This window comes from Bufo bufo, chromosome 2, assembly GCF_905171765.1.
Source record: "Bufo bufo chromosome 2, aBufBuf1.1, whole genome shotgun sequence".
NCBI classification, from domain to species: Eukaryota; Metazoa; Chordata; class Amphibia; order Anura; family Bufonidae; genus Bufo; species Bufo bufo.
Window position 1 is genome coordinate 25,466,545 of NC_053390.1, and position 13,676 is coordinate 25,480,220.

Consider the following 13,676-nt stretch of genomic DNA (forward strand, 5'->3'; position numbering starts at 1 on the left):
GAAAAATATTAAATATATTTTTTTTTTATCTGCGAGGTATTTGTGAGTGAGTGACACCCTGTAACGGTATAAGTGGAAGCCTAACCAGTGGCCACAATACAGTCTGTGTGGGCCTGACACACACTGGCTTGCAACTGTGATTATATCACAGAAAAATATTAAATAGAATTTTTTTTTATCTGCAAGGTATTTTCTGTCACACCCTGTATGAATGTATGAATGGTGTGCACACAGTACTGTCTGTGACTGAGCCTGCAGCCTCTCACACACGGGCAGGCAACTGCAATATATATATATATATATATATATTTAAAAAAAAAGCAGACTGGTGTACCAGCCCTGAAAAGGGCTTTTTGGGGTGCTGTCAGGACGCTGTCCTTACAGCAGATGAGTCTGTGGACACAGAACACTGCCCTAGCTAACGCTTTCCCTATTGAATCAGCAGCAGCAGCACTGTCCCTCCTCTCACTGAGAATGCAGATTCCGAATGAATCTAAAATGGATGCTGTCCAGGAGGTGGGAGGGAGGGTCTGCTGCTGATTGGCTGGAATGTGTCTGCTGACTGTGAGGTACAGGGTCAAAGTTTACTCAATGATGATGTATAGGGGGCGGACCGAACATCGCATATGTTCGCCCGCCGCGGCGAACGCGAACAAGCTATGTTCGCCGGGAACTATTCGCCAGCAAACTAGTCGGGCCATCTCTACTAGCAACAACCTCACTTATTGACAACTGTGTCTCATCCTCAACCTCTTGAGACACTAACTGCCTTTGACTTATTGGCAACTGTCTCTCCTCATCATCATCATCATCCTCGTGAAACACTACTTGCCGTTCCCCACCGCCATCTTCTTCTGACTGTGGATGCTCAAGAGTTTGGGAATCAGGGCACAAGATCTCCTCATGCCCCTCTTCAAGTGGGCTTGGCGAGAGGCCCAAATTAAGGAATGGCGCTAATAAGAGCTCCTTGGAATATCCGAGTGTGGGATCACTTGTTTGCAACGAATCTCCATGGTGGGAGGAAGAAGGATCAGGGCGAGGATTATGTTGACCAGACTCTTGGCTACTGAGACTGGACTTTGTGGAAGACAGGGTGGTGCTTAACCGACTGGAAGCATTATCTGCTGCAATCCAACCGACCACCTGGTCGCACTGGTCTGACTTTGAGAGTGGTGTCCTGCGCCGCCCTGCTAACTGGGACATGAAGCTAGGTATCGTGGATGAGTGTGTTTCTTGTGCTCTGCCAGCAGGCACAGTTTCCCAGCGCCCAGGGCCACGGCCTCTGCGTGCTCAATCAGCAGCACGGCCACTTCCCCGTCCCTTACTACTTGCCTTCATCTTATTAAATGGTATATATATTTGCAAGTATGTCACACGTACAGTAGTGCAGTTTTTTAAAGTGTATGCGCAAATAAATTAGTCACTCTCACAGATATTTGGCATGTGGAAACGTTATACAGGAGAGGTACCACAGGTAATGGCGCTGCTGTCACCAGCGGCTAAGAAAAAATTACAGTCAATGTCACTGATATTTGGGATGCGGAAACGTTATACAGGAGAGGTACCACAGATAATGGCGCTGCTGTAAACAGCAGCTAAGAAAAAATTACAATGTCACTGATATTTAGGATGCGGAAACGTTATACAGGAGAGGTACCACAGGTAATGGCACTGCTGTCAACAGCAGCTAAGAAAAAATTACAGTCAATGTCACAGATATTTGGTATGTGGAAACGTTATACAGGAGAGGTACCACAGGTAATGGCGCTGCTGTAAACAGCAGCTAAGAAAAAATTACAATGTCACTGATATTTAGGTACCACAGGTAATGGCACTGCTGTCAACAGCAGCTAAGAAAAAATTAGGAGATATAGCGCAGGTAATGTAACTGTTGGCAGCGTCTACAGAAAAAATACACTGGATGTGACAGATACTTTTAGGATGCGCAAACGTCATACAGGAGATGTAGAGCAGGTAATGTAACTGTCCGCAGCGAACACTGTGTACGGAAAAAGTACACTGGATGTCACAGATATTTTTAGGCTGCGCAAACGTTATACAGGAGATGTAGCGCAGGAAATGTAACTGTCTGCAGCGTCTACGGAAAAAGTACACTGGAGGTCACAGATATTTTTAGTATGCGCACATGTTAAACAGGAGATGTAGCGCAGATAATGTCGCTGTCCGCAGCGTCTACGTAAAAATGAATTCTGGGTAGTTAGGGAGGGAGGTCTTAGGCTCCGGGTAAGGGCATCGGCGGCCATCTTGAGAAGATAGTCAGAAAGAAGTCTTGTGAGGAGTGGTTGCTATGGATGGAATCTTATTAAACAAGTGGTATGTGAACACAATAGTGATTATGGATTATCACCACAGCAGCAAAAACATATATGAAAATTGAATTTTGAGTGAAAATATGACAGTTATCCTTTAATGGTAACCTCCACAGAGGCTTGCCACTAGGGTGGCCAGAAGTCCGATTTTAGGCTGGACAGACTCCCTGTCCTCCGTCCGGCGTAGGGCCATGGACCGACACAGGGATGTCTTTTTGAACAGCTCCCTCTCAGACAGCAGCACTGTGCTGTCTGAGCATGAGCTGCAGGAAGAAAGTCACCCTCCCTCCCACCCCTGCAGCTGACAGAAGTAGATTTTTACCTTCATTTTTTCAATTCCCGTCGGCTGCGGAATGGGAGGGGGCGTGACCTAACTGGGTAGTGGGCGTGTCTTAGCGGGCCTGGGGGTGGGGTTTTTAAGTCAGTCTTTTGAGGGTGGCCTGAATGACCACCCTACCTGCCCCCTGAACTGTGACCTTCACAGAACTCCGCTCCCTTAACAGTGTCATCCACAGCACCCTGCCCCTTTAAAGGAAATCTGTCACCAGGATAATCGCTATTGAAGTAAAGCCATGGCCTAATAGCACTTAGTACCTTATTTTTACATGTGTCTTTGTTTAAGCAATCCAGTTTCTTTGTTATGCAAATGAGCCAGTAAGGTGCACAGAGGGGTGTCACTCTTGCAGGAAGGAGCCTAGGCATGCCCTCATGTGGGAGCAGGAAAAAGAGGGGCAGAGTTATGGTTTAAATGTGATGTAGGAGGGGTGGGTGGACACACTGTGGCAGGAGGTGTGCCTGGGCTCCTTCCTGCAAGAATGACGCCCCTCTGGGCACCTTACTGGCTCATTTGCATACCCAATAAACTGGATTTTCAGAGAATAAAAAACATCTATTGCTAGAACAAAGGCACATCTGGAAATAAGGTACTAAGTGCTATTAGGCCATGGCTTTACTTCAATAGCGATTATCCTGGTGACAGATTTCCTTTAAAGCTCTCCTACAGCAGTGAAGAAAAATGGTGTAAAACTGTGTGTATGTGGAGACTAAGGGCCTGCGAGCTTCTATTGGCTCATAAGGGTCATGTGACCAGGATTCTATTGGCTAATCCATTTTTTGGAAATATCTCAGGAACGGTACGTACTAGAGAGCTGTGACCCTGTCTAAAACCTTCCTGGAGACCTGATGTACCTGTGTGCCAAATTTCGTGATTGTAAATGCGACGATGCAGATTCCTTTAGCGGACACACACATACACTCAGCTTTATATATTAGAGGATTTAAAAAAAAGACCATTTAGTAGCTAGTTTTTATGTCGGAATATAGCTCACGTTACATTCTTAAAGGGTTTCTGTCATCAAAAAACTCGGTATCAAGCTGGCTGACATTAGTGATGTGCTAATGTCAGCTGAACATAACTGTATTACTTACACCGTTATTGCTAAATAATTACTTTTATAATATGTAAATGAGCCTCTAGGAGCGGGGGGGGCGTTGCTCCTGCTCCTAGAGGCTCCGTTCTCTCACCACTTGAAACGCCCTGGTAAACTTGATTGACATCCTTGGTCTCCTCCAGCCCCGCGCCGTCCTGTTTAGTATTCGGCGCAGGTGCAGCGAGTAAAGGACGCTTGCTGGCATCCTCACTGCGCCTGCGCAGAATACTTCACAGCTCTTCTGCATGGTTTTACTCGCAAGTTTTTGAACATTAGGTCTGCATGGGACATTCGCTCTGATAGACTACACATAAAATGGATGGGAGAGGCACTGTGTTTATTACTCATAATATTGTTAAGTTGTACTGGATTCTATTTTTGGTTCATACAAAATTGACCTCTTCTGTTACCAGTGAATCCCTTTCCCCCCTTTGTTAACAATTAAAAATACAAACTACAAAACTGGAAAAAATAAACACATTGTAAGCATCCAAGGGGCGAGGTTATTGATGGTAAGTATGTGTCACTGAGGCTGCTGCTCTCAATGATGTAAATCCCGGAGGTAAATAGCAACCAGTGATGTTAGATTGCTGAGTTTGTGGTAGCTGGAATTTGGGTCCGGGATTTAGGAGTGACTGAAGAGTTTGGGTGGGAAGGTCACTCCCATACTCCATTTCGTGTGTTACCACCTCACCCAGCTGGAAGCTAATTTAAAAGACACACTGTCAGTGTGTGTGTGTGTTGGTCTGGAGAGGACTTGGGAGCATTCCTCTCCACAGTGTTCCAGAGAAGGAAAGAGGCAAGACTCTGCACAAAGTTGACTCCTGTATTTTTGCCTGTTTAAAAATGAACTGTTATATGACACATGAGGGCTGAAGATAAGTGCTTTATGTGACTGAACTTTGATGGAACAATTTTTGTTATTGTTTCTCCAATAAAACCCTTATGTTGCATCCAATCCTGCCGCATGCCTACCATTTGTAAAGCCAACTCCCACAACATATATGAGCATCACTTGGGCACTGAATTCATGTTGGCATTATTCTGGGATTAATTAACAGCTGTGACATCACAACAATTCCCACTACAGATATATCACTCAGCTCCAGTATCTAGATAGGTTTACCATTAAACTGCAGGATTGTACATATAGAGTTAATTATCACAGATCACCCGGTCAGATAAATCAGTGATATAGTCATCATGCCACAACTATCACTGTCTCCACACAGGAGGGTTAGTCTGTAGGAGCAATGAAGGTCACAGCGCTAGGAGAAAGTTTATGAAAAAGCAAACATCTAGTAGTGACAATGGTGACTTTTCCTCCATGGATCTCAGTCACAGGTGACTTCGGAGAAATATAATTTGGTCGGTTGGAAGATCTAGGATAATTCCACCAAAAAAAGAAACCTTTTAATTAGCTATGTAACATCCATGAATAACCTCATATGTTAAAATACGGGAACATTTTTCTCTTCCATGTGACGTTTTTCATGTAGCATACGATTTGTTTTATCTGAAAAGCGCTTCCCACATTGAGAACATGAATATGGCTTCTCTCCTGTGTGACTTCTCTCATGTATAACAAGATGTGATTTTTGTGTAAAACATTTCCCACATTCTAAACATGGATATGGTTTCTCTCCTGTGTGACTTCTTTCATGTTTAACAAGACTTGATTTATCTGAAAAGCACCTCCCACATTCTAAACATGAATACGGCTTCTCTCCTGTGTGAATTCTCTTATGTCTAACAAGACTTGATTTATCTGTAAAACCTTTACCACAATCTGAACATGAATACAGCTTCTCTCCTGTGTGAATTCTCTCATGTGTTACAAGATGTGATTTATCTGCAAAACATTTCCCACATTCTAAACATGAATATGGCTTCTCTCCAGTGTGACTTCTCTCATGTGTAACAAGATGAGATTTTTGTGTAAAACATTTCCCACATTCTGAACACGAATACGGTTTCTCTCCTGTGTGACTTCTCTCGTGTGTAATAAGATGTGATTTACTTGTAAAGCATTTCCCACATCCTGAACATGAAAACGGCTTCTCTCCTGTGTGACTTCTCTCATGTCTAAAAAGATTTGATTTATGCGAAAAGCACTTCCCACATTGTGAACAGGAGTAGGGCTTCTCTCCTGTGTGAATTCCTCTTTTTGTGAACTCTTTACCACGGTGTATCTTTTTACCCCCTGTATATGTGGTAACAATCTGTGATTGATCAGGAGATGGTTCCTCATGATTAGGGGGATTATAAGATAGATCTGTACTGTGAACTCCTGAATGTAGGTTTCCTCCAGAAGGGCACAGCATATCTTGATCCTCTAGTGATATTCCCTCAGAATTTTTATTGGTATTTTCTGTTAAGATAAATAATTTAAATTAGCTGTTTATCCAAACTACAGGCTAGACAAACATAACATTTCTATTAGGCTGGAAGTGGATCCAGTAGGAAGGAGAAGTATAAGCTATTAATTGTGCATGTAAAGCTAAAGGGGTATTGAACAGACATTTAGATTCGACTAAGTTCTGCGTTGGCCCTTAGATCACAAGGAGTAAGGGAGTGTACCAATTAATAGGCAAACTAGGATGGGTTGACATATGGTGCAGTAAAAATCCACAAAATAAAGTATACTCGTGCTGTTGTAAGACTTTCAATTCCTTGTCACTCAATGATACTATACTAGGAAATAGAAGAACACTTCAAAAAATGATCATAGTAAACATGAAAAGGGGACCATTCTCCACTTTCAGTAAAGATTCAGGAACAACCTAACATTAGACGGAATAGGTTTAGATTAATTCATGGCTCCACTTAATTAAGAACCATGAGGAAATTCTGAATAGAAAATTATTTTGAAGATGGTTTAGGGACTGCTTACAGAAAAGAGCCACAGAGAGGGTGGATAGTGGAGAACGGGAATACTTAAAGGCTATGTACACCTTTGGGGGCAATTTCTTTTATTATTGCATTATTATTATCATTTTGAGCTAAAATAATTTTTTCAATTGTTCTTTATTTAAAATTTGGAGCCCTTTTCTCTGTACAGGGCTGAGTTTATCTAGTAGCAGGATCTGAATTTCCACTCTGTTCGGTCAGGCAGCTCAGCTGACAGGCTGAGAAATCAACCCTCGACATTGGAGGAATTTGTGTAATACCTTTCTAGCATGTATAAGTCTAAAGACAGATAAGAGGCCTCAAGAGACCACAAAAATGTTAAAGACTATCCAGCTCCATAATATTGTGCAAGAACAGAGTGTTTGGGTGTCCCAATTACTCTTGGAAAATTGGAAGGCATTAGTAAAAGAATTACTAGGGTAAATCCCCTGGATTGGAATGAATTCCGATAGAGGTTTATGGTCAGTATAATAAAGCGCTAAACCCTAAATTGTTGGAATTATGGAACAATTTTAAAGCCAGATAAAAATCCTTTAGAAATGAAGTCATACAGGCCCATTTCATTGATCAAAAAAATTATTGCTAACAGATTGGCAAAGGTAATACATTCATTGGGACACCCTGATCGATGTGGCTTTATGCCAGGCAAGTACTTCCTATGGGAAATTTTAATCAAGATAGGTTTTAATCCTAATTTTATCACCTGGGTTAATTTATTTTATTGTAACTAGGGCTAAGCGAATTGGCTTTGGATGAAACATCCGAAGTCGATTCAAAATAAAACTTCGTTCTAATACTGTACGGAGCAGGAGCTCCGTACAGTATTAGAATCAATTGGGACCGATTAGCCAAAGTTATTGCTTCAGAGTCTCACGAGACTCGCAATAACTTCATAAATTGATTTCTACTATAAAAAAAAACATTTTCCGAACTTGGGTTCGGTTCCAAGTGGTACCTTGGCTTTGGATGTGCTAGTCTACATTTTCTTGTGGTGTATTATATAAAATGTTAATTGTTTTTTCATTTATTGAACAAAATCTTAAATTTAATTTTTTTCGCCCTCCTAGGGACTAGAAGCTGTGGTCCTCTGATCCCTTGTATAATGCTCTGGATTACATAGTTTTCCACACAATTATAGTCTGGCAGCAGTACACTGACTGGCAGCCTATCAAACTGTGCCTCTGGTATTGACTAATAGGAAGATACTGATGGCAGGTCTGGGACATTTTTTAAGCCCCTGGGTGCCAGTATACCGGGTCAGGACCATGTGATCACATCGGACATTGTCGATGGCCAGACAGACAGAGCTCTTCCCTTTTCTCAAGCCAGATGGAGAAACCTGTCAGACAATACCTGCTGATTTTTTATGCTGGTCCCCTCGTGGACCTATGTGTTACAGTATTATGTTATTAATGTGTCCCCTCATGTCCCTGTGTGAATAGTGACCCCATTACACCAGGCCCCGCTGTAGTAGTACTCACTATCAAAGCAGCGGTCAGGCCGTTACGTCACTCACTCAGACATGCTCCCCCCATTTCATTAATGAATCTAGCAAAGCAGGAGCGTGACAGAGAGTGATGTTACGCTTCCGTCCTGACCGCTGCTTTGATAGTGAGTACTATTACAGATGTCACTGCTTGAGCACTAAATTAATAGACTTTACATGTAAAGACTGCTGTGAGCGGGTCCCGGTGTAATGGAGTACAGTCACTACTCGCCCTGCCGCGAGTGCAAGAGCAGTTGCCGGCCTCCAGCCCCTCCTCCCACCCCGCATGATAGAGGTTTACTGTAACGGACACATCGCGGCCGTGCTGTGCAGCAGAGCGGCCAGAGATGTATCAGTGTCAGCCATGTAAAAATTGCACCATTCGCTTTATAAGATGCACTGTCATTTTCCCCCCACTATTTGGACATAGTTTTATTCATGTCACTTATTATAGCAGCTCCAGGACCACCTCCATATTATCCCAAGATGATGCTTAACCCTTTCCTGCACATGGGGTACATGTAGGTCACTGGCAGCATGTAATTCCTACACAATAACGTACATGTATCCATCATGATAACACAGACACAAAAGCTGTGCCCCCATAATCCCCAGTGGGTGTGTGGATGTGACTGACCGTCATGTCCTGCAGGAACAGCCGGGATCAGAGAAGAATCTGATCAGAGATCGCTGTCAGCTGGATAAGGAGAACACTTCATGATGTGATGGGACATCTCCAATCAAAGAGCAGCGCAGCAGCCGGTGATCAGATTCTCCTCCTGCCCTGAAGGCACCAAGGACAGAATCTGAGGTCACTTTCTCCATTCATGATTCCATACCTGTGGTGACATCTCCTGGAATGTCCTCCTCCACCTCACTCCTACACGGGTGATCGCCCATCATCCACTCTTCTTCATCCTCCACTTTAATAATAATCAGATCTTCTCCCGGATTTGTCATCTGTAACAATTCAGTACAATACAGCAGACAGGTGGGAAATCTAACAGATCTACATAAGAGACCCCCACAATCTATGACCCCTCTATGACTGCAGGACCCCCCTATATAGATGTGTATAGGGCTCAGCTCCATCTACCTGAGGGTTCTCTGGAACCTTCTCCTCTGGACAGTCCTGGGAATACAGAGGATGGGGACATCTCTCTGGTGGATTTCTCCTCCTGGATCCATCTGTGGAGACACAAGCACACAGTGACTGAATACATGGCCTCCTGTAGATCTGTCTATAGATCAGACTCTTCTCTCAGCTCCTTCACTTCTAGGTTTAGTAACCTCTGGTTTACGAGAGTGAACATTACTTTTGGCCATGTTTGAAGGATGAGGATACGGTTACAAGTGTCAGGGTCAGGGGCACAGTCCAGCATCCCGCCAAGCAGAAAGGTGTCGGAGCGACTAGATTACGACACTGAACATAAATGTTTCCTAGCAGTCCAAATCCAAAACACTTTGGATGCCCAAACTCGGGCTTTGCATGAAATGAGAAAACTCCTGGAGTATTTAGTTAATGGGGGCAGTTTTACTGTTGTGAGTGTCGACCCACTATGCTAACCAAACTGGAGTAGATGTCTGCAGACCCATGGGGATCAAAGGCACCAGTGTGAAGCACCAAGAGATCAGGCAACACTTGTGGTCAGGAAATAGGCAGCAGAGACAGAGTTTGTACGAATCCATAAATCATTCTAAAGATCAGGGCAGGCGACTGTGGGTCAGCATAGTGAACAGGCATGGGTCAGGTCAGGCGGCAGACGGTGAGAATCCAGGTATCAGGTGGAAGTCGGTACACAGCAGACAAAAAGATTATAGCGTTTTGGTAAGGACCTGACAGGATCTATGGAGATTAAATTGCTCAGGCAAGGGGTATAACAAATAGACTGGTATATATAGGAGGGCTGATAAAGCAGCTGGACACATAGCAAATCGGAAGGTTAACCCTTGCAGTTCTACAGAGTGATGCTCCATGAGTTCTAGCTCTAATACACACAGGACAACAGACACAGGGGAGTGGAGCGACACGACAGCAGTGGACAAGGGCCATCAGTGTAGCAGTACCCATCCCCTCCCAATCTCTTCTTTGGTCTGAAGACTTGCAGTCATTTTGTAAGGGGTATAAAGTTCCTCCAAAGACTCCCAGGAACTCTCCTGAGGATACACACCTTCCTTCTTCATATCCAAGATTCTCTTCATACTGTACAAGCCCTCACACTAGGTGGGCGAGTTAGTCACAGACAAAACACAAAATAATTGCTGAGACACTGAGAGGTACTATGCACTGGACACTTAACAGGACATATTTTAGCATAACACCTCTCTCAAGGTTTTCTGAGACATGTTCAGACTTTGGCTCTAAAGGGAGTCTGTCACCAGATTGTGACCTTATAGACCGCTTATATAGCGCTCTAGCATAGCAGTCTATGATTCTAATGGTACCTTTGATGTTTGCTTGTGAAGTTCCCCCAAGGCAAAAACTGATTTTTATTCATATGTAAATTAGGGCTCGCAAGTGCCCAGGGCGGCGTTCACCTCGTTGGAGCCCAGGCTGTTCTGCCTCTTTTCGTCATATCCCCGCCCCACCCTCTTCCTCTGCCCGCCCCGCTCTTCCTTTGCGTCCTCCTTCTCTACAGCGAGATCCCGCGCCTGCACTATCCATTGCTTGGCCGGGGCATGCGCACTGCGATGCTAATTGTGGGCACGGCATCGCAGTAGCTACTACGCATGCGCCGGCCATTGGCGAGAAACAGCGGCGAGGAGGCGGACCAGAGACACCCACAATGGGCATCGCAGACTCCCTTTAAACATGACAGACTCCCTTTAAACATGAGAGTTTGGCTTTAGGCAGACTTGACCCTGGGGAACAGTGGTATCCGGATCATCATCAGGATGAGGTGGAGGTAGTTCTTCAGACTTCCTCTTGATGAAATTTTCTCCAAATGAGATGCGCCCACTTGAAGTTCCAGGGGCTCTGTGACATACTGGATGGTTTCAGAAAGAGCTATTCCATTGAAGCAGGTCATCACCATGTGCTTGTTCAGGTGCCAGATGGCTATATTGTACCAAATGCAGGAAGCGACCTGCCAAGCCAGAGTCTAACAAGGTCCACCTGCATGAAAAAAAATAATAGAGGAGGTGTCAGAAATATTGAGATTTTCAGTGCCACTGAGAAGTTCCTCTCACACGGATTACTTCTTTGGCATGTTACTGGAACTGGATATGGCTCGCAAAAGTGATCAGATTCTCCAGAGTAGATGGGACATCCCGACCCGCTAGATCACCCTTGATACAAGTTGACAGGCCTCCAAGAATGCTGTAACGAAAGCCTCATTTTTCCAGGTCATCTCAGAGGACAGTGTACAAAATTATATGGGATATTGCCCGACAGAAAGATCATAAAGCTCACCATAGCACAATCAGGAGAATTGACCTATCCTCCTATAGGCCACAACACATCTTGAAATCTCCATCACAGGGTAGGGATTGTAGCAGGCGAGGTGTAACTTTGAACCTTTGGTAGGCAAGACTTGAGGCAGAGGGGGAGCTGTGGCTATGGCAGTGGTCGGAGTATTCAGGCAGGTGGACATGCCATGCACAAAATGAATCAGTGAATCAAGGCGGTTAAGCTGTTGGGCCAGCTCCTGGCATAGCCCAACTAAACTCATCTGAGGTGGGTCAGAGCTATCCATGGCCAACAAACTGTTATGGCGGAGGGTCGGCACCCTCTGTGCCAACCGGAATGGATACAGGGATCAGAGACACCAGTGTGAAGAACCAAGAAATCAGGCAACACTTGTGGTCAGGAAACAGGCAGAGATCAGGGCGGCCAGAGTTTCTGCAAATCCGTAAATCAGTCCAGAGGTCAGGTCAGGCGGCTTAGGGTCAGCACAGTGAACAGGCATGGGTCGGGTCAGACGGCAGAGTCCAGGATTCAGCAGAAGTTGGTACACAGAAGACAAATGGATTATAGCTCTTTAGCAAGGACTAGTAAGCTAGCGGCACCAAAGAGGAGCTGGCAGGATCTATGGAGATTAAACTGCTCTGTTAATGGGAGGAGCAAATGGCCTGGCATATAGGGGAGGGCTGACAAGCGCATAGACAGCAGCTGGAAGGTTAACCCCTGCAGTACTACAGATTAAAGTTTCTTGAGTACTAGCCTTAATACACATAGGACAAACAGAAACCGTGAGTAGAGAGATGGCCGTGCCCATCCAGGCAGAAGAAGACACGGGCCACCAGCATAACAGGCAGTCACTATAACATAGCAGTTCACGTTTTCCCTGAACCAACTGACTGATATACTTCAGGCTTGCTTTAATCAAATCCTTGATCTACCCCCATACACCATTGAAAATGGACCGAGCTCCAGGGTTGTGGTACCTCAGGGAAGAACCTCTCAACCCCAAAATATTGCGGGTCTTTATGTCACTGACTTCAGTGTAAAATAAAGTATCACAAGGAAATTACCTTCCTTATGCAGGATTAAATTACAGGGAGCGAAGTTCAATTATTTCTGGATCGCTCCGTCTTACGCCCCTGCAGGACGTTCTGTGGGACCATCACATCATTTATCACATAACTTATCTATCAGGATTTTCCTTCAGTCTAACTGCACAAAAAGACGGTCATGCCACAATTCTCCAGACGTCTGAAGATTTCCCTAAACTTTGCTATTAATTTACTTTGCTTACTCCACCACCGCCATCTGCATGGACAACCCGTCAGCCCTGCAGGAGCAGACCTCGCACAAGACCATCTCCTGCCATTCTCCTACTTGATTTTCTATAGAGGTCCAGTCTGGATCCTGGATTCGGATGCTGTTGGAATCCTTCTCCCCTGATTGGCCGGTGACTGTGGATCTTTATGGATTATTAATACTTCATTGCTATTTCTCTGATAGAGCAGTGTAGTCTACTACACCGGCCCGATGGAGGCCAGAAGGACACGCTCCCATCATGTGACTGGAGCTCTACGGATATGACCGACATATAAAGAACACGGAGCCTCTAATGTAATGTGAGAAGAAACTGTGGAGCTCCTCCATTACATGTCACTGCACACACGTGTATACACTGCACATGACGGCTCTTACCTTGTGATATAAGAGGCTGGTGGTCCTCCATTACATGTCACTGCACAGACTGCACATGACGGGTCTTACCTTGTGATATAAGAGGCTGGTGCTCCTCCATTACATGTCACTGCACACATGTGTATACACTGCACATGACGGCTCTTACCTTGTGATATAAGAGGCTGGTGCTCCTCCATTACATGTCACTGCACACACGTGTATACACTGCACATGATGGGTCTTACCTTGTGATATAAGAGGCTGGTGCTCCTCCATTACATGTCACTGCACACACATGTATACACTGCACATGACGGCTCTTACCTTGTGATATAAGAGGCTGGTGCTCCTCCATTACATGTCACTGCACACACGTGTATACACTGCACATGACGGGTCTTACCTTGTGATATAAGAGGCTGGTGCTCCTCCATTACATG

At 44.7% G+C, this 13,676-nt stretch overlaps 1 protein-coding gene across 1 annotated transcript; it reads right to left on the reverse strand.

The window, feature by feature from the left end:
• Positions 1-5,574: 5,574 nt before the first annotated feature.
• LOC120991167 (zinc finger protein 84-like) lies at positions 5,575-9,296 on the reverse strand (the record flags this gene model as incomplete). The annotated part of the gene is made up of 3 exons (XM_040420078.1): positions 9,253-9,296; positions 8,996-9,116; positions 5,575-6,131 (listed from the first exon to the last, which is right to left on the reverse strand). Coding segments are annotated over exons 2-3 (678 nt in total), but the record flags the coding sequence as incomplete, so codon positions are not given.
• Positions 9,297-13,676: the final 4,380 nt, after the last annotated feature.